This window comes from Ailuropoda melanoleuca, chromosome 13, assembly GCF_002007445.2.
Source record: "Ailuropoda melanoleuca isolate Jingjing chromosome 13, ASM200744v2, whole genome shotgun sequence".
Lineage (NCBI taxonomy): Eukaryota > Metazoa > Chordata > Mammalia > Carnivora > Ursidae > Ailuropoda > Ailuropoda melanoleuca.
The window spans coordinates 50,619,265-50,641,842 of NC_048230.1; the positions used below are offsets into that span (position 1 = coordinate 50,619,265).

General features: G+C 46.2%; 1 protein-coding gene across 1 annotated transcript; it reads right to left on the reverse strand.

Moving 5' to 3' along the window:
* Nucleotides 1-3: 3 nt before the first annotated feature.
* On the reverse strand, nucleotides 4-19,721 carry RAE1 (ribonucleic acid export 1). Its single transcript, XM_002915525.4, has 12 exons — nucleotides 19,530-19,721; nucleotides 16,997-17,093; nucleotides 16,324-16,428; nucleotides 14,024-14,116; nucleotides 9,678-9,764; nucleotides 8,658-8,744; nucleotides 8,463-8,534; nucleotides 7,168-7,275; nucleotides 4,488-4,594; nucleotides 4,330-4,405; nucleotides 3,568-3,762; nucleotides 4-464 (listed from the first exon to the last, which is right to left on the reverse strand). The coding sequence occupies exons 2-12, from the start codon at nucleotides 17,084-17,086 to the stop codon at nucleotides 378-380; spliced, it is 1,107 nt and encodes a 368-aa protein (XP_002915571.1). The 5' UTR covers nucleotides 17,087-17,093; nucleotides 19,530-19,721; the 3' UTR covers nucleotides 4-377.
* Between the last annotated feature and the right edge of the window lie 2,857 nt (nucleotides 19,722-22,578).

Below are 22,578 nucleotides of genomic sequence, written 5' to 3' on the forward strand. Positions count from 1 at the left end.
TAGTAGGGAATCTTCAAAACATTTTATTACAAAATACAGTACAGCGTTCATAGAATGTTTCCCAATGTTCTCGAATACATACACGGCTGAATGAAGCACTGCAAGATACCTGTGTCGCCCACAGGAATCTAACTTCTAGAATCATTTCAATCCCCGTGGAGTCACAGAAGAAATCTGTAACAGGCAGTGGAATGGAGAGACGGACAGTCACTGGGGCCAGCGGGGCTCCTGACTGCTGATCAAGGACATTGTTTCCTCCGGGGCTTGAAATCCACATCCAGGGCTGACAACCTACCAAACACTGGGACCCAAATCCGTACAAAGATGAGGCAGAGTGGAGAGGAAACAACTCTGGACAACCCAGAAGTCTCTGGCCACTACTTCTTATTCCTGGGTTTTAGCTCTTCGGCTGCATTACGCAGGAAAATGTAATTTTTCTTTTGGGGATTATAAAATTCATGTCCCTAGAGAGGGAGAAAAAACACACACAACAATCTTACCATTAAGAAGCAAAAATTAGCATTTTGTGAGCACTTTGTATATGCCAAGTCCTGTGCTACGTGCACGAAACATAAGGTATCTAGGAGAATGAAACAGGTTTATGGAGGGAAAGAAAAGTCAAATGTTAAACAAGTTTAAACTCTGGTTTCAGAGGAAAGGTTAAGGACTTGGTGGAAATCTTGTCCCCGGTGTCCCACTTAGAGGGATGATCTTTTACATATTTTCACTGCTAAGACTCTTCAACCCACCACCATTTCAATACCAAGGTGCCTGCCCGCAGGAGCAAGGCCTCCAGGGAGGGCGGTGGAGGACTGGCTCAGACCTGAGGTTTCACAGAAGAGGAGACATCTGCTCTATGACTTCCGGGGGGGATTAGCCATCCACACAGACCCAGAGAGAAGTGCAAGTACATGTGGTGGTCAGTGTGTGTGTGCCCGTGGGGAGGCAGAAGGGGAGCTGTGCAACTCTGGGGGAGCCTGGAAATCAGGATGAGACTAGACTATGAAGGACTGTGAAGGACAGACTGAGGCCTTTGAACATTATCCCCCAGGGAAAAGGAACAGGAGCCACAGAAGTTGTACGTGGCGTTCACAGTGACAGGACAGTGAAGGAGGGTTGTGGGCAAGGCAGAGAAGTGGGCACCTCAGGTGATCCGAAGACCTGGAATAGGGAGATGGGAAGGGCCTCTGGCTGCACTCTGCCTCCTCTAACGCAACAAGGTGTTTTGTTCTCATCCCTTAACAGATATGCCCAGACGGTTCTGGAAGTTTAGCTCAATGGTGACCGTAAGTTCTCATCATAACATACCGTAAGTTCTCATCATAACGGTCCCTTCTGGACCGTTACGTTCTGGCAGCAAGCTCATGACACTGATCCTATGTGATTACAATTTCATCCCGGAGAGAACTTTCCTTAAACTAAGAACAATGTGAAATTCCCAAAGCAACTCTTTTTAAATTAAAAAGATTATAATTTCAGTAACTCCTACTGTAAGTTGACATTAACTGTTCAGATGGTTCATCTTGAACAGCATTCACAGCAATGAGCTTTCTCACTTCTTTCAACCGACTTCCAATTTTTCAACGCCTGCAACATGCAGCGTCCTGAGCGAGACACGGGCTGAGCACGCAGACCAGGGAGGCCCTTCGAAAAGCCCGTGGAGACACCAAGGCCCCAGGTCCCAGCCTGGCTCCAGCCCCAGCCCGGCAGAACCAGAAAAGGCACCCTTTGTAAGAACCGCATGTGTGGCCGCCACAGGTAGACAGATAAACCTGTGGCACCCTGTACCACAGCCCGCTCGGCAGCAGAACAGCACAGGCGAGAGAGCCACTCAGCACCGTGGGTGAATGCCACGATCCTTACACCGGGACAAAGCAGCCAGGCCAGAAAGAGTATGTAGCAGAGGACTCCTCTGACATCAAACTCTAGAAAACGCGAGCTCATCTATCATGACAGAAAGCAGATCGAGGGTTGTGTGTCTGTGGGAAGGATGAAGGCAACACACACGGAAACTTCTGGGGGAGATAAAACTGTTATCTTAAAACAACAAGGTTATCTGCACCGCGGTCATGGCTTCCCAGGTCCACACGGATGTTGAAACCGACCACCGTGCACTACTGCACCTCCACGATACCTCAGCAAAGCAGCTTCGAGAGACACGGCACAGCTGCCCGGCTCGCATCGGCACACTCCCGGTGAGAGAGGGCTCGGGTGCGGAGGCCGGGCGGGCAGGGGCACCGCAGGTAAAGCCACCAGAGATGGGGACTGCCCAGCTCTTCCAAGAGAGAATTAAAGGTGACACCAAGACTCCAGGTGAACAGTAACTGACTCAAAGGAGGAACCCAGGAGAGGCCGCCAGCCTGGAGGATAAAGGACATGTGTGCGGGAACTACAGGACTTTCATCTCCGGAAGTGAAGGCACACCGTGCGCTCATGCTGTCGGGACAGGGACACTGGAAGAGAAGTGGAGAGCGAGCCCAGGAACCAAGTCAGAGACTGAAGGGTCACTGGTTTGTACTGGGAGAACCCCAAGGAGAACCAGTCAGGCTGGAGCTGATGAGGAAGGGCGGCACCCGGGAGGCAGCCAAAGGAACGGAAGCCAGCGGGTGTTAACCCCCACCGACACGCTGATCAGTTGAGGAAAACAAGGCTTCTCGGCTAGCTTTGGCATGGCTGAAGGCTTGAATGTGTGCTTACAGACAGAGGACCAGGAGCTGGTGGGCAGGGAGAGAAGGTGCTCACAGAAGGAGAAGGGAACAGAGGAGTGTGAGGGAGTCTCGGGCACGTCTGGGGTGGGAGGCAGGCACGCGAGCAGGTGAAAGGGAAAGACACTGCGGTGGGCGGGGGACGACGGACAAAGCCTTTCCGGGTGAAGCGGGCGACCTCATGAGTCAGGAACCTGGGCAGCAAGGGCAGGCAAAGTCTGGAAGGCTGCTGTGGAGAGGGGGGCTGGGGGATAGCATAAGAAAAATGAACAAACAATCCAGGAGAACCAGCAGCTGAGAAGCAAACACGTGGGCTGGCCGAGAAACATCAGCCATTAGCCAGCAGCCTGGAGCCCCAATCCCCGAGTCTGCTCCCTTACCACCACGCTGGGATGCCTCAAAAATGCAGCCATGACCCTGTCAGCCCCTAACTCCCCTCCCCAGATAAGAAACAAAGAAGCAATGCCTCCAGCGAAAGCCCCATGACCTGGCCCTGGCCCTGCCGCCCCTCCAGCCTCCCAGCCGCCCTCGCTGCACCCTCTCACTCTCTGGCAACCGCCTCAGGCCTCACTGAATGACCTACAGCCTCCTGGAGTAACGGCCTGCAGCTCACCTCGGCTTCTGGCCAATGACCACACCCTTCCCAGGGGCAGGTTCCCAGGGAAAGGCTCTACAGGTATGATTTCGCGGAGTCCCCACATCTCGTGAGGAAGGCCGGCTATTTCCCTTTGCAGTGACGGGATGGTGACCTGTGAAGGTCACCAGCAAGTCCAGAGAAGAGTCACAACTCAAGCCCAGGCCTTCCGACTCCAGACCCTGGCGCTGCTGCCTTAGAGTGCCCAGCAGGCCTGGGAATGCTCACCTTTGACCAGTCGTAGCTGGAAGCGTAGGCAAATATATTTCCATTGTGATTGAAGCAGCAAGCCGATATCGGTTGATCTAACTGTTCTGAAGTTTTTAGTTTCGTTCTGGCATCTTTGTCCCAAAAGCTGAATCTACCATCAGAACCCACAGTTGCAAGGGTGCCATGGACAGGATGGAAAGCGATCCCGTTTACCTACAAGGATTAACACTCACGATGAGAAGCAGTGGAGGAGGGAGGGGAAATCAGGTTTGTACCAATACGTGCCTCCTGCTTCACTCGGGAAACAAAATGTGTGGACTGCCACTTCCTGAGTGCCCGTGGCCCGCGGATCGAAGGAGAAACCAATCGCACTTCTGGAATCAACGACCAGCCCACAACCGAATCGCATCTCTTGTTACGAACACAAGTTAGCCCAAGTTAACAAGTATGTAGCCAGGGACGCCAAAAAGTGGACCTCAGGGAAATGCCTTTTTCAACAATCAGCAATTTCTTGTTTTACTACGTATGTACAGTTGGGCAGCACTCAGAAGGAGGGGGAAGGCCCTCCTGAGAGAGCCGTCCACTCGCACTCAGCAGCAGACAGAGAGCAAAGATGGTCAATGTGGACAGAAAACCAGGGCCCACAGCATAAGCCATTGATCTCTGCCTGTGAACGTGCACTGACAGAGTGAGCTTTCCTGGCCCTGCAATGACTCAGCCACCCACCTCCAAGTCTAGTTTCTAGATGTGTTCTCAAGGTCAAAGTTTCTAAAACCATACCGCATAGATGTCCTGAGGAGCTGAGGTATTGGTTCCGTTCGAGCGGTGACATTTGAAGGTAAAGTTATCTTTGGCACTGAAAAGCAAAGGCTCAAATAAGTTTTCCTTTCTGAAAAAGTCTCAAGTGAAAATTTGCAAGCAAAATCAAGCCCACTTACGGATTTGGGGGGTTGATGTAGTGAATAGCAACCCTGCCCTCAATGCTTCCCAGGGCAAAGCCAGTCGGCTTGTTCTGTTTGTCTTTAAAAATAGCCACACATCGATGCTACGGTTTGAAAGGAAAAAATTGTATGTTATCACAATGTAAGATACAAGATTTCATAACAAAGTGAAGGCACATAATGTTTACCTCATTTTGGGGTGACCCAAAGGAGGGTCTCCTGGACTCTACAGAAGATCCCACAAAAGAGCCCATGACCCAGCCACCAGGGGCAGAGGAGCAGAGACCAGGGCCTGGGTCCTCACTCCCTCCTTCTGGTCATGACGACCTGGCCTACTCCAGAGGCCCACCCACCCTACCCAAACTGAGGTCTTATCTTGCATGAGTTCAGGAGGCATGGGGGCAGGACCAGAGCCTGGGGATGAAGCCATAGAAGATGAAGGTAAAAAGCAGTTTCTGTTACTGTGACACTTGCTAGAGCACATATGTCCTAAGTAAATGGAAAAAAATATGCTAGCTCTGTTTCTATACCATTTGCCTTTTTTTGAACAACAAACCCATTACTTTTGTGAGTGGAAAGAGAATTAATGAAAAGAGGCAAAAGCCTGTAAGTCAGCAGGAACCATGCCTGTGCCTCCCATGCTCAGCACAGGCTCTAACACACAACACAGAGACCAGCAACTGCACACCTTTGGGGGGCTCCCATTTACAAGAACACAACCACACAGTGGCCCTGTGCAAATGCTGAGGGCATGGCTCAGCAAATGAGAGGCCACGGTGTCTGGCACAGGCAGCAAGAAGTGAAGCCAGTCAGATTAGGTTTTATCAAGGAATCTGGGATTTATCCAAAGGGAAGTGAGGAGTCAGTGCTGTGTTTTTAAGCAGAGATGTGCCAGTCATATGTGCCACTATGAGAGCCCCCTGACCCAAGCATGGAGAATGGATCAAAGGCAGGCCAAGATCTAAGCTCTCACACTCACGCAAGGAGACTCAGATTAGATGCAGGAGGAGGGAAGGAACAAAATGAACAGATTCCAGACCACCTGCAGGGCAGGAGGGAACCTGGGGGTCAGCGAGACAAAAGGAGGAGGAGCAGAGCAAGGAGGACATCCAGATTTCCAGCTCGGACAGAGCAGGTGGAGCTCCCATCTCACGAGATGCAGAGTGCACGGGGGTGGCGGCCGAGGGCGGAGGGAGGAGCAGGTTAAGGCTGTTCACTCAGCGAACAGCTGCAGAACCCTTCTACGCATCAGGCCTGCCTCCAGGAGCTGGGGACAAGGTGGCAACAAAGAGAAATCTCTGCTCCCGCAAGTCTACATTGCAATGGGCAACATGAGACAGAATGCGAAACACATGTTATGCGGAGATCTATAAAACATATACATACACACACAGTTTTGGGGAAAACAGCCAGGGAGAAGCCTGAAGAGAGGTAACATCTAAAGGTCCGTAGAAAGCAGTCCCGAGTTTAGTGTGAGATACTGCTGGGCTGAGACGCTGGGAAGACATGCAAGGCAGCTGTCAGACTGTGGGTGTCCCTGCAGGGATCCCCGGGGGGGAAGTCTGCTGGGGACCGGAGGTCCGGGCCCACAAGGTATACTAAGTGACAGCAAGGTCAAGAGATGAGGCTCTGCTTCAGCAGAGAAAGTGGCGGGCAAGGGCAGAGGCCTGGGGAACCCCAACACGCAGCAAGAACCAGCAAGGAAAAAGAACTAGTCACCAGAGAGGCAGGGGCTAAGAGGTGGGCATTACAGAGGCCAGGGACAGGGTGTTTGAGAACATGTAAGAACAGTGGTGAATGCTGCTCTGCTGAGCTGAGGGCTGGTCAGTGTTCACTGGAATTATGGATGAGGAAGCCATTGGTGGCCAAGCAAAAACAGTTTCAGCAGAAGTCTCAGCAAAGTCGGGTGAGAAATGAGTGGGAGGTAAGTCAACCAAGAAAGCTCATGTGAGATGCTCAGCTGCAAAGGAAAAGGAGTCCAGGTGGTACCACAGGATGTGGGCCAAGAGAGTCTGTTTTCTAGGATGAGTGAGACCGGAGCACGTGTCCGTGCTAGTGGTGCCAACGGCGGGGGGGGGGGGGGGGCGCAAGTGTCCAGATACCCCTGGGGAGGGGGGTCAACCATGGCACCCCACCACAAAACCGGCCTTCACAGAGCACAGACCTCACCTAACTGGCAGGAGAAAGGCAAGGGAAGATGCAGGTGCAGGCAGACTTCTAGATTCCCCAGAAGAACACAAGAAGTTTCCCGCCACTACGTTCTCTGAGCAGGAGCTGAGCTGATCGGCTGAGACAAAGGCTAGAGGAGGGAGAGCCTAGGAGTTAGAAGAGAGTGAAGAAAACCGAGAAGTCTGTGGCGGGTGGGGAGACTGCAGGAAAAAGCCTGGTGTTGTACGGGCCCGATGAGGGCAGAGCTGAGGCTGGACGCTAGGACCCGACAGAGCCCATCCACAAGGTTCACGACTGTACGCAGCAGCGAGTAGCCCCCAGGGGCACATCCAGAGACGAGAGAGAAGTCAGGCTCCTCCAGGGATGGACAGTATCTACTCACAAAATACGTGTGCTTGTGTCCTTAAATTCACCCCTTAGAAACTACTTCAAGGTGTCTGAAAGTACAACGGCATTCCACACGTGACACGTACAAAGTACATGCTTCCTGATCGGACCTGTGACTCACCTGATGTTTCAGTGGAGATTCTATCCTCCTGAACTCAGAAGGTTGATTCTCTAACTGGTAGACAATCAGTCCTCTCTCTGCAGTTGCCACCACGGCCATAGGGTAGATCTAGGGAATGGAGGGAAGCAGAAACATGCTTAAAATGAAGGAATGTGGGTTTTCTTGTTTTTTTTTTTTTTAAAGATTTTATTTATTTATTCGACAGAGATAGAGACAGCCAGCGAGAGAGAGAACACAAGCAGGGGGGAGTGGGAGGGGAAGAAGCAGGCTCATAGCGGAGGAGCCTGATGTGGGGCTCGATCCCACAACGCCGGGATCACGCCCTGAGCCGAAGGCAGACGCTTAACCACTATGCCACCCAGGTGCCCCAAGGAATGTGTTTTTTTAATACCAAAATATTAGATCCATGTTTTTAGACTCACAAAAATAAGTCTGAATCTTTTTAAGTTTAAAAATCCAATCATACCACATTTTTCATGAAAATCTAGGGAAATAATTATTTGAAAGTAGAACACCCGTTTTTAAAAGACTCATTTTTTAAAACTATAAAATATAGGATTATTTTAAAAAAATACTGAGGAATAGAAAGAAATAAAAGTCACCTACACCACCCTTTCAAATGCTGATGTTAATGTCATGCTGTTTTCCCCTGGGGCTTCTCTAGCACCAGGCATGCATATGTAGTATGTTCCTAAATAATTCATATCCTTCACTCAAGGCATGTATTCCGAGAATACTAGCAGCTGCCGTCCAATATTCCCTCAAACGAGTTCATTTCACCTCACTGGTCTTGTTGGCTCATCAGGCCACATCCAAGCTTTCATTACATTATACAGAACATCTGCGTCTTTATTTTTCTCATGATAAATTCCTAAAAGTGGAATTACTGGCCATTAGCACAAAACTTTAAGACTTATAACCAAATAGACAGAGAAAGTTCTTCAGTTTCTCTTCCACTCAGACAGTCCCCAAAGATCCAACACCACACCACACAGTTATTGCCCACTTTCCTACAGCCACCAATAAATGTTATATATTGAGGGCAAACGGCTCCCTGCACATGTTCAAATAACAAATGACAAAAAAACTTGACAACCAGTATTTAGTATTTGGAGACAAACGCAGCACAAAAATCTCCTGATTTAATATGACTGAGGCAATCTGAACTATATCTTCTGTGTATTGATTTTTCAAGTTAGAGGAATTTTTAGATTACCCTCTAACTGCAAGATGTTATAAGGTAAGAAATTTTTATTTCTCTTAAAATGATATACATTAAGTTAGAAATTCCTTACCACATCAGCACAGTAACATCTTTCAGGCAGCTGCAAAACCATCATAGGATTTGATGATCGTGTATCCCAAAACTAAAAGAAAAAAAAAAAAGAAAAAAAGCCAGTAAGTGACCATTCAGAGCTACAGTTCAAACAGTGTAAGAATTAATGTCACTCCTAGTCAGGCCACGCAGGACCCTCACTGGTCTATCATACCTTCAGAGTCTTATCCCAACTCCCAGTCATCACACAGCTGTAGTTTGGTGCTTTGATCCAATGTACGGTTTTCACAGGAGCATCGTGCTTGCAAGACAAACCAAAACAGATCAAGATAAATGTAACTACGTGCTAAGCAGCTTCAGTTCTGGAAACTCAAAGAGAAGGTACAAATTTAAATACTGAGGTCACACCAAACAAACACCAAAGGATATCCCTTCCCAACGATCGTGACATTCAATTTAACCTAAGAACATGTATCTACTTTCCATCCTGACAAACATTAGTTTTATTTTACCCATAATGAGAGTCAAAGTAAGCCCCTCCCCAGGGAGATACTCAGAAATAACTAGGAGGGAACTCTACCAATTTCATTTATTGACGGTGATGTTAATGAAGAGATCAAAGAGATGCTTCTGGCACATATACTGTGAGCTCGGAGTAGGTAATGCCTTTCCGAAAATGGTTTCGTGTCAAGAGGCCCCCCTTCCTGACAGGTCAGACCCTCTGGTTCTCGCTTCCCCGAGCTTCATTACTTCTGCCCTTCAAGCCTGCTGTTCCTGGTAGACTAAAAGCTCCAGGGGCTTACTCACTGCTGTGTCTCTACCCCTACCGGCAGCGCCTGGCACAGAGAGGGCATTCACTAAATATTCGTCGAATGAACCAGTGTCCAAATGCAGTTGGTAAAAGGCAAGCCCCACATGGCTGTCAGAACATCAAACACATGAATGTTGAGGCCCACTTGGAACATCTGTCTTTGATAAGCTTTAATGTCACTAAGTCCTTAGGACCCCATCCTCACTTATGCACATATGGAAGATCCAAGACAGACCATGTATGAAACGCCAGCAGGAATAAGAATGGTTATTACCCTGGTGTTACTCTGACGCTGAAGAGCTTTCTGGAATCAAGTCTAAATGACCTGGTAAAGTCAACTACATTTTTTCTATACTAGAGAATTAGAATTTAAAAGTCATCACAACCCCAGGCACCAGCCTTTCTGTACGCAGTGTTTATTACCTGTGCTATCTGTATTGCTTGATTACTGTTGAGGTCCCACATTTTGGCAGTTTTATCACATGACGCTGTAAATACTTTGCTCCCATCCTAAAAGAAAATCAAGAAAATCTGTCATTCTAAATAAATAAATAAAATTTCTATCTGTATGTTAGGTTGATCATACTAAAGGTTTTGTTTTGCAATTTTTATTTTTCTAATTATTTGGGGACCCGTGTATTATAAACTCTACTGTCATATACAAAACACACTTTCACCCTATTTCTTTATTACTAATTTATTTTTCTAAGACATAACAAATAAACAGGATAAAAAAATTCAAACAAATTTGAAGTTATACAGGGAAAATGAAGTCTCCCACCCCTGACCTGCTCCTTTCTCATGGGCCACTGACTACCTTCCAAGAGTAGTTTTTGCAAATCCTGCATCTATACGTAGTACCAGGGGTCACTTACACATTTTTTTCTTATTCTAGTTAATTTCAAGCCTTTTTTTTTTTTTTAAAGATTTTTGTTTATTTATTTCACCAGCGGGAGGAGGGGTGGGAAGAGCGTGTGTGAGCACACAAGCAGGCAAGGCAGCAGGCAGAGGGAGAGGGAGAAGCAGGCTCTCCGCTGAGAAGAGAGCCTGACACAGGGTTCGATCCCAGGACTCTGGGACCATGACCCGAGCCAAAGGCAGACACTTAACAAACAGCCACCCAGGCACCCCAACTTCAAGCCTTTTTTGATCAATTTCAAGCCTTCACAAAAGTTACAAGAATAAAACAATGAACACCCATAAACCCTTCACCTAGAATCACCAATGGTAAACATTTTGCCACATTTAGTGCATCATTCACTCTCTGTATACACACATATACATCTATCACATATGTTTGTTCGGCTCTGTATCTAACAGCATTCTAAAGTGCACACCATGAAACAACACTAATTTTCAGTAATCATTGATCCTATGAAAACTACAGAACAGCTTAACAAATTAGTAATCATTGTGTAGTGGTTTTAAAGATATTCAAATATAGAACTCAAAAATTAGGTCATAAATGAAGAAGCACAAGGTAATTTTTAGAGAAAAAACTAAATGGAAAATCTAGACCAGTGGTTAGCAAATTTCTTCTTAAAGGGCCATTTACTTAGGGAATATTTTAGTCTTTATAGGTCTCTGTTGCAACTCCTTTACTGTTATAATAGCTTGAAAGCAACCATACATGTTACGTAAATGAATGAGTGTGGCTGTGTGCCAATAAAACTTTATTTACAAAAATAGGCAGTGGGCTGTATCTGGCCCATGGGCCATAGTCAGATGACCAGTGCGCTAAATTATCTCATTTCTGATTCCAAGGCTCAAAGATTTACTGCCATTCCTTAGCAAAAATTTCTTCTGATATAAAGTCACCTGTTCTCCAACTAAAAAGAAAAGATAAAACCTGCTTCTCGATCAGTGAAGTTATAAGGGTAACTCCATAAATCCTTAGAAAGATAGCCATGGATGTAGTGGGCTACCCTGAGCAATACACTGGCCTCTCAATCTCATTGACTGAGAGAATGCCCATCCTACCAGCTGTAGCCAGCACTACGGAGCAGCAGCGTGCCACATCCCAGCAGCACACTGACATGGAGGCTAATCTAGCAGAAGGCCAGGGCAGAGAAACAGTATTTCCACGTGCTCTCCAGCCAGCTGCTCTCCACACTGCGACGGCCGCACAGTGACCCATGTCCTTACAGTGCCGAAGAATCACCTTCGCCAAGTTTGGGTTTTATGCCGCAAAGGCAACTCTAACTCCAGCTCTTTCGTGCGTCTGTGCTGTTGCTACATGTGTAGCCTCCTCTCACGAATGCTCTCCCGCCTCCCACACTAGCCCATTTCCCTTCCTGTAAGCCTCTGAGGGAGGCTGTCAAGCACATGGGCTCTGGAGCCAATAAGGTCTGGGTCTGGGTCTAGACTCAGCCATTCAGTATGTCCCCTCAGACAAGTCTGTCAACTAACCCCGTGCTAGTCACTTTATGCAGATGCAGTCTAGCTGCCACAACGCTCTACTACCTGCAATTCTGTCTGTCTGTCTGTCCTGACAGACCAGGAGTTCCATGAATATGGTATTCGCCCACCTTGTCTCTTTCACTTTCCACCATATCCCCAGGCCTTTAGCATACTAGCGGAGCCTGATAATTATCTGCATAATTAAATATCATCTGTTGTAATAATTATTACCTTCATTTTACAAATGAAGAAACAGATTAAGTAACCTGCCGAAGTAAAAATGCTGAAGAGTAAGAACCCACATCCGAACTTCAGCCTGAGCTGGACGACACAATGCTCAAAAAGCCACAGGCACACAGTTCATTCCTCTCTTAAGATTCAGTTCAACTCGTCCCCTCAGTGAGGCCTTCACGGCACGCCTCCCAAAATTTATAGCTGCTTTCTGTGTTCCCCACAAGCCAGCACCAGGACACCCCGCCCCTCTCAGAGCTCGGCTCACTATAGGAGAACTCGTCATTACCGCGTTTGATTCCTCCATTAGATGACGCACAACTTGGAAGAAGGAAATAGGCTGTCTTTGTTTTTAGAAATGCCAACAACCACTCAGTAACATGTGGGCAATGGAATTCCGTATCAGTTAATTCTACTTCTTACCCTACTTTATAAGAAACTTTACATTCTGATCCATTACCCAATCGTAAAAAAAGACAGGCAAAATAAATCAGAAAGATTTTCAACTTACTCAAGTTGCTACTTTTCCACATGTAAACTAAAAATAAGTTGTATATGCAATAAATGCATCACTTTTCAAATTGTTATCACAGATATACTATTAATCTTATAATAACCCAATCAGATAGGTCAAGAAAACATTTTTCAGATGACAAAAATGCTCAGAGAAGCCTATCACAGCTCATGATGAAAACTGGAGCAATTCTGGCTCCTAAACCATCTCAAAATATTTATAAATAGAATCACTTGTTAGTTATAAATTAAGTAAGATCACATAAATGTATGGTGTAATCTGAAAATGACAACATAAAATACGTTCGGCAATTTCTCAAAGTTAAACATACACTTAACATACGACACAGCAATCCCACTAGTAGATAATTACCCAGGAGAAACGCAAACTTTTGTTCACAGAAAATCCAGTGCGCAATTGTTTACGGCGGCATTATCGATAATGACCAAAATGGGAATCAACCCAAATGTCTTTCTGGTGGCTGGGTGAACAAACAGTGACACATCCACACAATGGGACACTGCTCAGCAGGACAAACTACTGACATAACGACCGGCATGGTCTCAGGTGCATTCTGCTGAGTGAAAGCGGCCTGACTCCAAGGTGACACGGTACAGGACTACGCACGTGACATTCTGGGACAAGCAGAACCACAGGGTCAGAAGACACACTGGTGGTTTCCAGCGGCCAGGAACTGAGGAGCGTTTAAAGGGCAGGAGGGAATCTGGGGCAGATGTTCTATATTCTGACAAGTCTACGCATTTCTCAAAACTGACAGAACTATACACTAAAAAGGTTCAATTTTATTGTCTGCAACTCATACCTAATGAATCTGACTAAAAATTACATATAAGGCCTGGGAGGGGCCTGGAGGCTTAGCTTCCTCATAATGGAGGTACATCTTCTCTGCCCCTGTCACTCAGGCCCTTGTGTTCTTGCCTCTGCTGGGTTCAGTCACGGGGCAGCGGTGGCAAAAGGGAGAGAAAGGCTGAGCTGTCAACGCGCTGGCTCCTCCTTTACCTAGGGGATGGTCCCCTTTACAGCCATAGCCCTTGCTGTGGCTCACCGCTTACCTTCCTTTCAGCTGCACCTTTGTGAAAGGGCCCCTTCGTTAAATTCTCCCCAATCAATAACAAAAGCTCAGAGCCAAATAAACTTGAACATATTTGCTTATACTACTGATGCTCAGGATTTGGGAGGAAAAAGAGAATTCCAAAATCCCAAAAGACTTCAAACACCTATTAACAGAAAAGGATTCTTTTTTTCTCTAGGATTTACTTTCTGGAATACTAAACTTCTAATTTTAAAATGACATAAATTCATGGCATAAAGGTAGGAAGGGCTTCCAGAAATTATTCAACTGTTTGCTTAAGGTAATGTGTCAATAAAATAATGAACTTTTTATGCAAGAAAAACTTTCAAATAAACTAAAGCTAACGTTAACTGACTATATTAGGAATATCGATAAATTGTTATACTAACACTCAGAAACTTAGAATTCCAACGACGTGTATACATACATGCTATTTGTGGTTCAGGTTATGTAAAAGTAGAAATATATAAATACTCCAGATAACACGTCATTTTATGTTGCAGAAAATATGAAAAATGGAAAGAAACTTACATCACTCCAGCAGACATCTAACACAGGCCCCGTGTGCATCTGCTGGGCTTTTGGAATCGTCTGTCCACTATCTTGAACTTCCCAGCAGCGAACCTACAGTAATAGGACAAATTAATGCAAACATAGCAACTCGAGACATTCTACATGCATTTAACACCAGTACTGGGGTGCACTACTGGGGTGTAACTTAAATATACAGGAACTTCTCATATCAACCTAATTATCTAATTTTAAGAATAAAGCAACTGAGGGCTGCCCGGCTGGCACAGTTGGTCAAGTGTCCAATTTGCAGTTTCAGCTCAGGTCATGATCTCAGGGTGGTGGGATGGAGCCCAGTGCTGGGCTCTGTGCTCATTTCAGAGTCTGTTAAAGACTCTCGCCCTCTGCCCCTCCTGTTCACGCTCCCTCTCTAAAATAAATAAATAAACTTAAAAAAAATAAAGCAACTGGAAAGTCGACTAAAGTAGCTATTTTCCTATTCCTATTTTCAAGCCATCAGAATAGACAAATTCTTTTGCTTCCGCCTGAAACTGCGAATAAATTTCTCATCACATCTATGAGATGTATTTGTCAATCATTACCATTCAGAGAATCAAGATCAAAGGGGAAACTTACCTTTCTTCTCTGAATACTATGGTTTTTTACATATTTTTTCCCAATTATAAATGTAATCCACTTTACTTAAGAGATTTTGTAAATGTGACAAGAAAATAAAAAAGCACCTTAATCCCACCAGACTATAGTTAATAGCTCATTGTGCTTTCAATGTTTCTATGCATACATTTTCTTCAAGAAACTAGATTATAGAGTACCTTCACTCTTTTAATTGAAACTTTTCTCCCTTGCATTAACTGCCATTGAACATTCTTCTAACATTTTCAGCAGTGAATCATGTGAAGTCTTTCCAGAAACTACATGTAGAAACCAAACCTTCCTCCCCCTACTGTTCTCCCCTCACCCCCCGCTGCCACCCTCCGCTGCAGAAAAATCTTTTCCAAACTTTTAAAATGGTTTTCCAGCACACAAACATACCGTAAAATACATTATCTGATATTACAATTTTCAAAACTTCCACTAGCATGAAGACTTTTTAAAATGAGGTTGGGACACCCTGGTGGCTCAGCTAGCAAAGCATCTGCCTTCAGCTCAGGTCATGATCCCAGGATCTTTGGATCAAGTGCCACATGAGGCTCCTTGCTAAGCAGAGCGGTGAGCCTGCTTCTCCCCCCGCCTGCTGCTCCCCCTGCTTGTGTGCGTTCTGACAAATAAATAAAATCTTTTAAATGAAATAAAATGCAATGAGGCACTATCAGGCAGTGGCTAGGAGCACAGGTCCGGGGTCATACTGCTGGGTCAGCATCCTGGCTGCCGCTCCCTTGGATGCGGGACCTGGGCCAGTTATTCTGTATCTCTAAGCTTCACATCCTGCATCAGAAGACGGAGAGGACAGTAGGATCACAGTGCTTTAGCTCTTTAGAGATTCACTCAGTTATGCACATAAAGTACATTATTGGAGATCTTCCTCAAGCCCCAGAGGGGAACTACTGAGACGCAGGGTATAAACTTAAGGATTTCTGATAAATATTGCCAATTAGCCTTCAGAAGAGCTATATCAATTTACATACCTACCAGCGGTACATGTAAGGTCTCAGCTTTTCTTTGCTGGAACCAACTGTTATTCTTTTAAACTTTTCATTTTGTTAACTTGATAGAGTCCATCACAGAAGTTTGAATTTATCTGCTTATGAGTGCGGCCGAATGGTTCAAGTTCACACTAATGGGCCATCCGCACTCCTTCTGCTAAGTGACTCTCACATCCTTCACTTATTTTTCTACTGGAGTTTTTATCTTTCCTTTTGTACACTATGATTTCTTGTCTTCCTTTTTGTACAGAATAGGTTAAATGTAATGTCCATGCAGGATTTGTGCTATATCCGAAGTTTAACATTTGCCTCAAGAACATTTTCAGGATACCCAGAAGTTTATGTATACCACCATGGATAACAGTCATTCTCAATGACACTACATCTGATTTGGGAATCCATGTCAAGTCACTGAACTAGAGGAGGAATTTCTGAGTGATGCAGATGATCATGCTTTCTTAACAAAAATCAGTGTAACAAGTGATGTCTGCCCACTCAGAAGGGTCACACCCTCTAGCTGATTTCTTTTAAAAAGCCATGAATAAGCTTTACCTCTGCCTCCTCACTTGGGAAAGAATGAAGCCAAATGGAAAGCTAACCTTGCCCATACAAAGAGATAAGACTTCTAGACCATGCACGTAAGGAGCACTTACTTACATCGTTAGCCCAGGATCCTGCAATAAGAAAGTTCCCAGGCAAGGTTGGTGGGCTGAAAGATAGACAACCAATGCTGTCATCGGGAGAGGATGTTACTTCAATATCCTGGGGGGCGGGGGGGAAATCAATGTTACAATGTATGCATCATCAATTTTATTCAAAATTGTTTTCTTCCTCATTGAACGCTCATGGTGGACTTTTCTTGCGCTAAGAACTAAGTGAATTGGACCTTTCTTACTTTGATCCAAAAAAGGAGTAATAAGCCAGTGGAAGGGCTAGCACTGCTGGGACTTGAAGCAGCACTCTCAATGAAATGCCCATGATGATGTTTTCCACGTGATGGCGCACCAGTTCACTCTGGCCCCAAAGTGCTTGATCAGAGTCACTGCCTGCCCCCCCCCAGTGGAAATTCTAATTCAACAGTTGTGGGCTGGGCCCTGGGAATACACAATTTTAACAAGCACCTCAGTGACTTAAGTGATGAACAAAGTCAGGGGGCACAGGACACTAGTGCAGGGGAGACCGCTTCTGTGCTCCAAGTTTGAGAAAGTGGACTAGACCAATTTTCAGAGCTTTTGCCCCAAAGGAGGCTCCCAAGCTAACTGGATTTCTCTCACTCTGGGAAACCCTGGTCTGTAACTTCCTCTAAGTCCCGTGAAGCTCCATGTAGTACCTTCATAGGGTTGTGGTTATCTGTGCTTGTGCTGCCAAACATGCTGGTCCCACTAGTTCCAAAACCCGAGGTTGTTCCAAACAGACTCATTTTGGTCCTAAAAAATAATGGAAAACGTTAAAGGACAGGTCCTTTCTTCAGTAATCACTGAGAGCTAATATAAAGCTAATTAAGTCACACAAGGGAAAAAAGACTCTATGATGCCAGGTTTCTCTCCTCCAAAGAGATCTAAATATGTGATACTAGGAGCACTTGGGTGGCTCAGTCGGTTAAGGGTTTGCCTTCGGCTCAGGTCATGATCCCAGGGTCCCAGGATCAAGTCCCACATCAGGCTCTCTACTCAGCAGGAAGCCTGGTTTTCCCTCTCCCTCTGCCTGTGGCTTTGCCTACCTATGTGCGCACACCTGCGCTCACACTCTCTTGCGAGCTCGCTCTGTCAAATAAATGAAATCTTTAAAAAATGTGATAAGTGCTTTTTAAATATCAACTATTTTAGGATAGTTTTTATTTATAAAAAACTGTAAAGATAAGAGTTCCCATACACCCCACATCCAGTTTCCTTATTTCCTTCTTACATTTGTCACCATTAGTAAAATATACTACAGCAAAGTACTTTTCAATCAACAGCTAGAAGATAAATTCACTCCTCTTACATAATTTCAGACCCTGAGCTTAGCACCAGGAATACAGCAGTCAAATAGGAGAAGGCCCCACTGTTCCAGGTCAGCACTCAGTGATAATTTACTTTCTTTTCACTAATTTCTCTGGTTTAGGTAAATATCTCCACATGGAGTACTAAGAAAAGCAATCAGTCCTGGCAAAGATTCAGCAATTTCTCTGTAGAAGGAGTTTTAAAAAGTAATCCACTTTGGTGTAACTGAGTACCAAAAGGTCTGCTATTATGCTGTGGACAACAAAGAATGGGAAAATTGTTAGGGATTTTGGAAAGGCATTTGGGATTCCCAACTTCATGAAGAAAATGAGTGCAGATATCCTGGTCAAAGGAACAGCTCTGAGCACGTTAATATCTCCGAAAGCAACCTTGTGAGAGGAAGTGGTGTGTGCCAACTCCCTGTGCCTCAAAGGTTAGAGGTGCACTTGGAACACCAGTTCACTGCATGAGTGAACATAGGAATAACAAGGGTTCTGCAGCCAGAGTCTAGGAACTAGCTACGTGGCTTTGGTCAGGTTACTTAACCTTGATTTCCTCATTCACAAAAAGAGAGTCACTAACATCCAGTTCACGGAATCATTAAAACCAAGTGAGCTCGCATGCCCGGTGCCTGAAAATTCTTCTCTTCCTTCCCTCTCTTCAGCTATCAAGTTGGGAGAGAACATTTCTGCCATTTGGGATGAACTTAGGGAATTAGCAGCGGTCATTCAAGTATTAGTTGGCCAATGTGGACCACACGTTATACAGGGCATGGGGAACCTTCAAGAAGTTCAGAGGACACGTGTACACCTCAAACCAATCTCCGAACCTGAGCCGCTTGCTACATCCCAGCCTCTTCAGCTCTGGGGGCATCCTTTCCGCCTGTGAACACAGCAAGCTCAGCCCTGCCCTGCAGCATTCCTACTATCTCTGTTCCTTCAGCCCGGGATGATTCGCCCTCCCCCAAATTTGTCTCAGTCTGAATCTTCAGATCCCAATTCAAAAGTTGTCTCCTGAGAAGGTGGGGCGGTGGGGGTGGTGATGGAAATGTTCTCGAACTACACTGGGCGTGATGTTTACAAAACTGTATTCAACTTCCCAAACTCATCGAAAGGTCCACTTTAAATGGGTGATAGCAGGTAAGCTATACTTCAATAAAGCTGTTAGACCTACCTTTTTCAAAAAGGTCACCTCCTGAGAGGCTCCCCTGCCTTCCTGATTTAACATATCCAACCTCAGATAACACCACCCTGTTTTCTTCTTAGCACCTGTCACGACCTGGTATTGTGTGCAATCAACCTCTTCCCCAGGAAAACATAAGCTCCAAGAACAGAGGGCGGTCTGGACGCCTCTCTAAGAGACACCCGGCCTTCGGCAGGGTGCCTGGACCAAGTCAGCTTGTATTTTACAGACACTTGCCTGGGAGCAGCGTGTCTCTGTGTTTACAGTAAATACTTGCAAGAGGAGGACAGAAACAAAGGAACAGACTAATTTCAGAGATAAGTGCAACCAAGAAAGGTAAATGTGGGAGAGAACGAGAGACCGAAGGGGATGGATGCCCTTCCGTAGAAGGGTCACGGAAGGTTTCTCCGAGTAGGTGGGAGCATGTGTCTGATAAGCCAGACGTGTTAACGGGGAAGGGCGGAGACGACAGACGCTGCTATCAACTCTGTGACCCTTGCTGGTGCCTCAGTTTCCCCAAGAGAAGGACGACGGGGTTAGACCCGAGGTGACCCCAAAGCCCCTCCCAGGGGCCAGTAATGAAGCTCGCTAACCGGCCGGCTGGCGCCCAAGTGCCTCGCTGCCGGGCGCACTCCAGCGGGGGGCCGGCGTCGGAGGCGCCATGGCGGCGGGGAGCGAGCGAGGCCACACGGGGCCTACCTGAGAGTCACGCCGCGGCGGGGAGTCGGTGGCGAGCAGCGGGAAGGACTCGGGAGCCTGCGAACCCGCTCGGGCGCGGAGGAGGCGAAGGCGAACGGCCGCGCACACAAACCGCAAGGCCGAAACACCCTCGCGCGGGTGGAAGAAACTGCCCCAATTACCGCGGAGCTACCGCGCAGGCGCCTCGGAGCCACTTCCTGTGTCGCCCGGAAGGCAGGGAAGAAAGAAAAAAGCTTCCCCTTCCACGAAGCGGTGGCACATGCGCAGAAGCACCATTGACGCCGAGAAGGAGTCACAGTGCCAGCAATTTGCGGATTGGTCGAAAGTTGGTGGGGTGCGCCTGCATGTTACCAAGCGACCGTTTTGATAAATTCGCAGCCCCGCTGATGGCGGATCGCTAGTATTTTCTCTTGAGAATTAGAAGTCTAGCATATTTCTGATTCCCGGCAACTCAAGTCCAAAGCCATACTCGGAGAAGCCGATGGAACGCCGCTTCGGTCGGCGGTGACGTCGGCCAGACTGGGTCCGGGCCCGACCTCGTGTTTGCCGACTGGGGCGTCCTAAGCCATCTGGGGCCCTTTGGGCCTCGGTTTCCCTCCGTAAAGTTGGCATAATGATGCCTGACTTGGAGGGGCGCTCTTAGGTGCAAGTGAAGTCACATACGTGAAAGACTTGTTGCTAAGTGTAAGGTTCCGTAAGAATGTGAAGGGGCTGTTAGGATAGACAGATACACATGCCAACTCCAAATATTTCAGCTGGTTGCTGAATTTCTGAGGGAAAAAAAGAGGCAGGGATCTGCTGACGTTGTGGGACAGACGCTGAATCTTCTCCTTTGCTAGTCAGTGTGGTTTGCAAAGGAGGAGTCCTGATGTCTGCAGGGAGCTTTCAGACCCGCAGGACCTCGTTACAAGATGCAGATTCTGGGGCGCCTGGGTGGCACAGCGGTTAAGCGTCTGCCTTCAGCTCAGGGGTGATCCCAGCGTTATGAGATCGAGCCCCACATCAGGCTCCTCCACTGTGAGCCTGCTTCTTCCTCTCCCACTCCCCCTGCTTGTGTTCCCTCTCTCGCTGGCTGTCTCTATCTCTGTTGAATAAATAAATAAAATCTTAAAAATAAAATAAAATGCAGATTCAGAAGGTGGGGGGCCTGAGAACTCACATTCTAGCAAATTCCCAGCTGAGCTCGCCGCGCCACGCACCACAGCTGAGCACCAAGAATCTAGATGAGGTATCTGGAATCATTTGGAGGAACTTTCGCAAAGCCCTACTGCCTGGGCCTCACGGAGATTTCTGACTTAGTTGGTCTGCAGTGGCACAGAGGGAATTAATAGTTTTTTTATAAGCTCCCCCAAGTGATTCTAAGATGCAGGCAAGATTGAGAACCTCTAGTCTAGATCGTGATAGTAATAATAGCTCTCCTGAGCACTGGATGTTCCATCTCCTGTAATTTCCAGAGCAGCCCTACAAAGTAGGTACCATAATCTCCATTTTATAGAAAGGAAAATGCGGCCGACAGAGATAACATACTTGTCAGACATCACACAGCTGTTAAGCAGCGGAGCCAGAAAGGTCTGTCGGGTACCCAACTCCACCAGCGTAATCTTGGAATCCTCTCTGACAAGTACTCCCTCCTCAGCGACACCTTTCCTCGTTCTTTCCCAGATGGATCATCTCATACCATCTCTTATTTAACCTCTCAAAACCCCCTCCGTGCTTATCATATTCTGTCTCATAAAACAGCGCAAGTATTTGCCTTGTCTAGCTTCTGAGATTTTAAACGTTATGCCTTACTCCCATGCATATCCTCTGCAGCACCAAGCACAGTGTCTTACACATATATGCTGTTAAATGAATATTCGTTGAATTCTATTTTCCATGCCTGAGGCATACTCCAGAAACCTCCATTATGATACAGATTCTCATATAATACTGGTTATTCAGCATACTTTAAAAGACTCTTTCTGCAGTCTAGGGACATATAACTGACCAGCTCCTTTTGCATATACCATCAGGGGAAAGAAAGCAGCAGCACACATGCCCAAATGTAACAACAACTAACACTCCTTGACTTTTTCTGAACAGTGGTATTCAAACACTTTACACAAATTATCTCATTTAATCCTCACAATGACGCTATGGGGGTATTACTGTTGTTGTTATTTCCATTTTACAGTTGACAAAACCAAGGCCAGATTATAACTTGTCCCAGTCACAGAGGCAGTGAGTAGAAGGGGAACTGGTATGCAAGCAGCCCTTCCCCGCAATCTGAGTCCACACCTCCACAGACAGCAGACTGCAGTGTCAACTCACTTCTTCCCCCTAGAAATAAGAAGGGGGATCAAAACAATCTGTATGCATGGGTATAATTATTGAGCCATAAAGTATAGGTGAAAATGATTAAAAACAAAACATAATTAAAATTAAATTTTGGTTATGGGCTATCATTCGCATTGGCCAACACTTCTGCAATTTTTACCCAAGGTAATATTTATATTCCGTGTCTAGGTGAATAAAAACTAAATATGCTTGTAAGCTTAGTATCAATTCCTTTTCATTTAAAGTGATTTTTAATTTTGAAATTTTAATTTAAAAGTTCTAATATGTTCAGGTTTTGTAAAAAGCTTGGTTGCCAAGGAGCATACATGAAGTGCAGCTTTACAAGGGCTTGGGGGCATCCAAAGCTGATGATACAGAATGGATTTTTGTCAAAAAGTAGTACTCAGTCTCACACAGGAATTCTCATGGTTTTACCCAACTTCTTTTGCTGTGTCTCAGACCCTTCTACCGCATTCCTTAAAACTATGACTTGAAAATATTTTAAAGAAATATCCACCCAGGGGTGCCTGGGTGGCTCAATCAGTTAAGCATTCGACTCTTGATTTTGGCTCAGGTCATGACCTGGGGGTTCTGGGATCAAGGCCCATGTCTGCTCAGCAGGGAGTCGGCTTCAGGATTCCCTCTCTCCCTCTGCCCCTATCCCTGCTCTCTCTAAATCAATCAATCAATCAATCAAAAGAGAGAGAGAGAGAGAAAGGAAGGGAGGGAGGGA

Bases quoted from the DNA above. Each gene is read 5' to 3' on its own strand.
- RAE1 (XM_002915525.4), bottom strand. From the start codon at position 17,086: ATGAGTCTGTTTGGAACAACCTCGGGTTTTGGAACTAGTGGGACCAGC. The intron at 16,429-16,996 runs GTACTACATGGA...CCCGCCCCCCAG, and splicing joins ATAACCACAACCCTATGAAG to GATATTGAAGTAACATCCTC. The intron at 8,745-9,677 runs GTAATAAACACT...TTGTCTTGCAAG, and splicing joins AAGCAATACAGATAGCACAG to CACGATGCTCCTGTGAAAAC.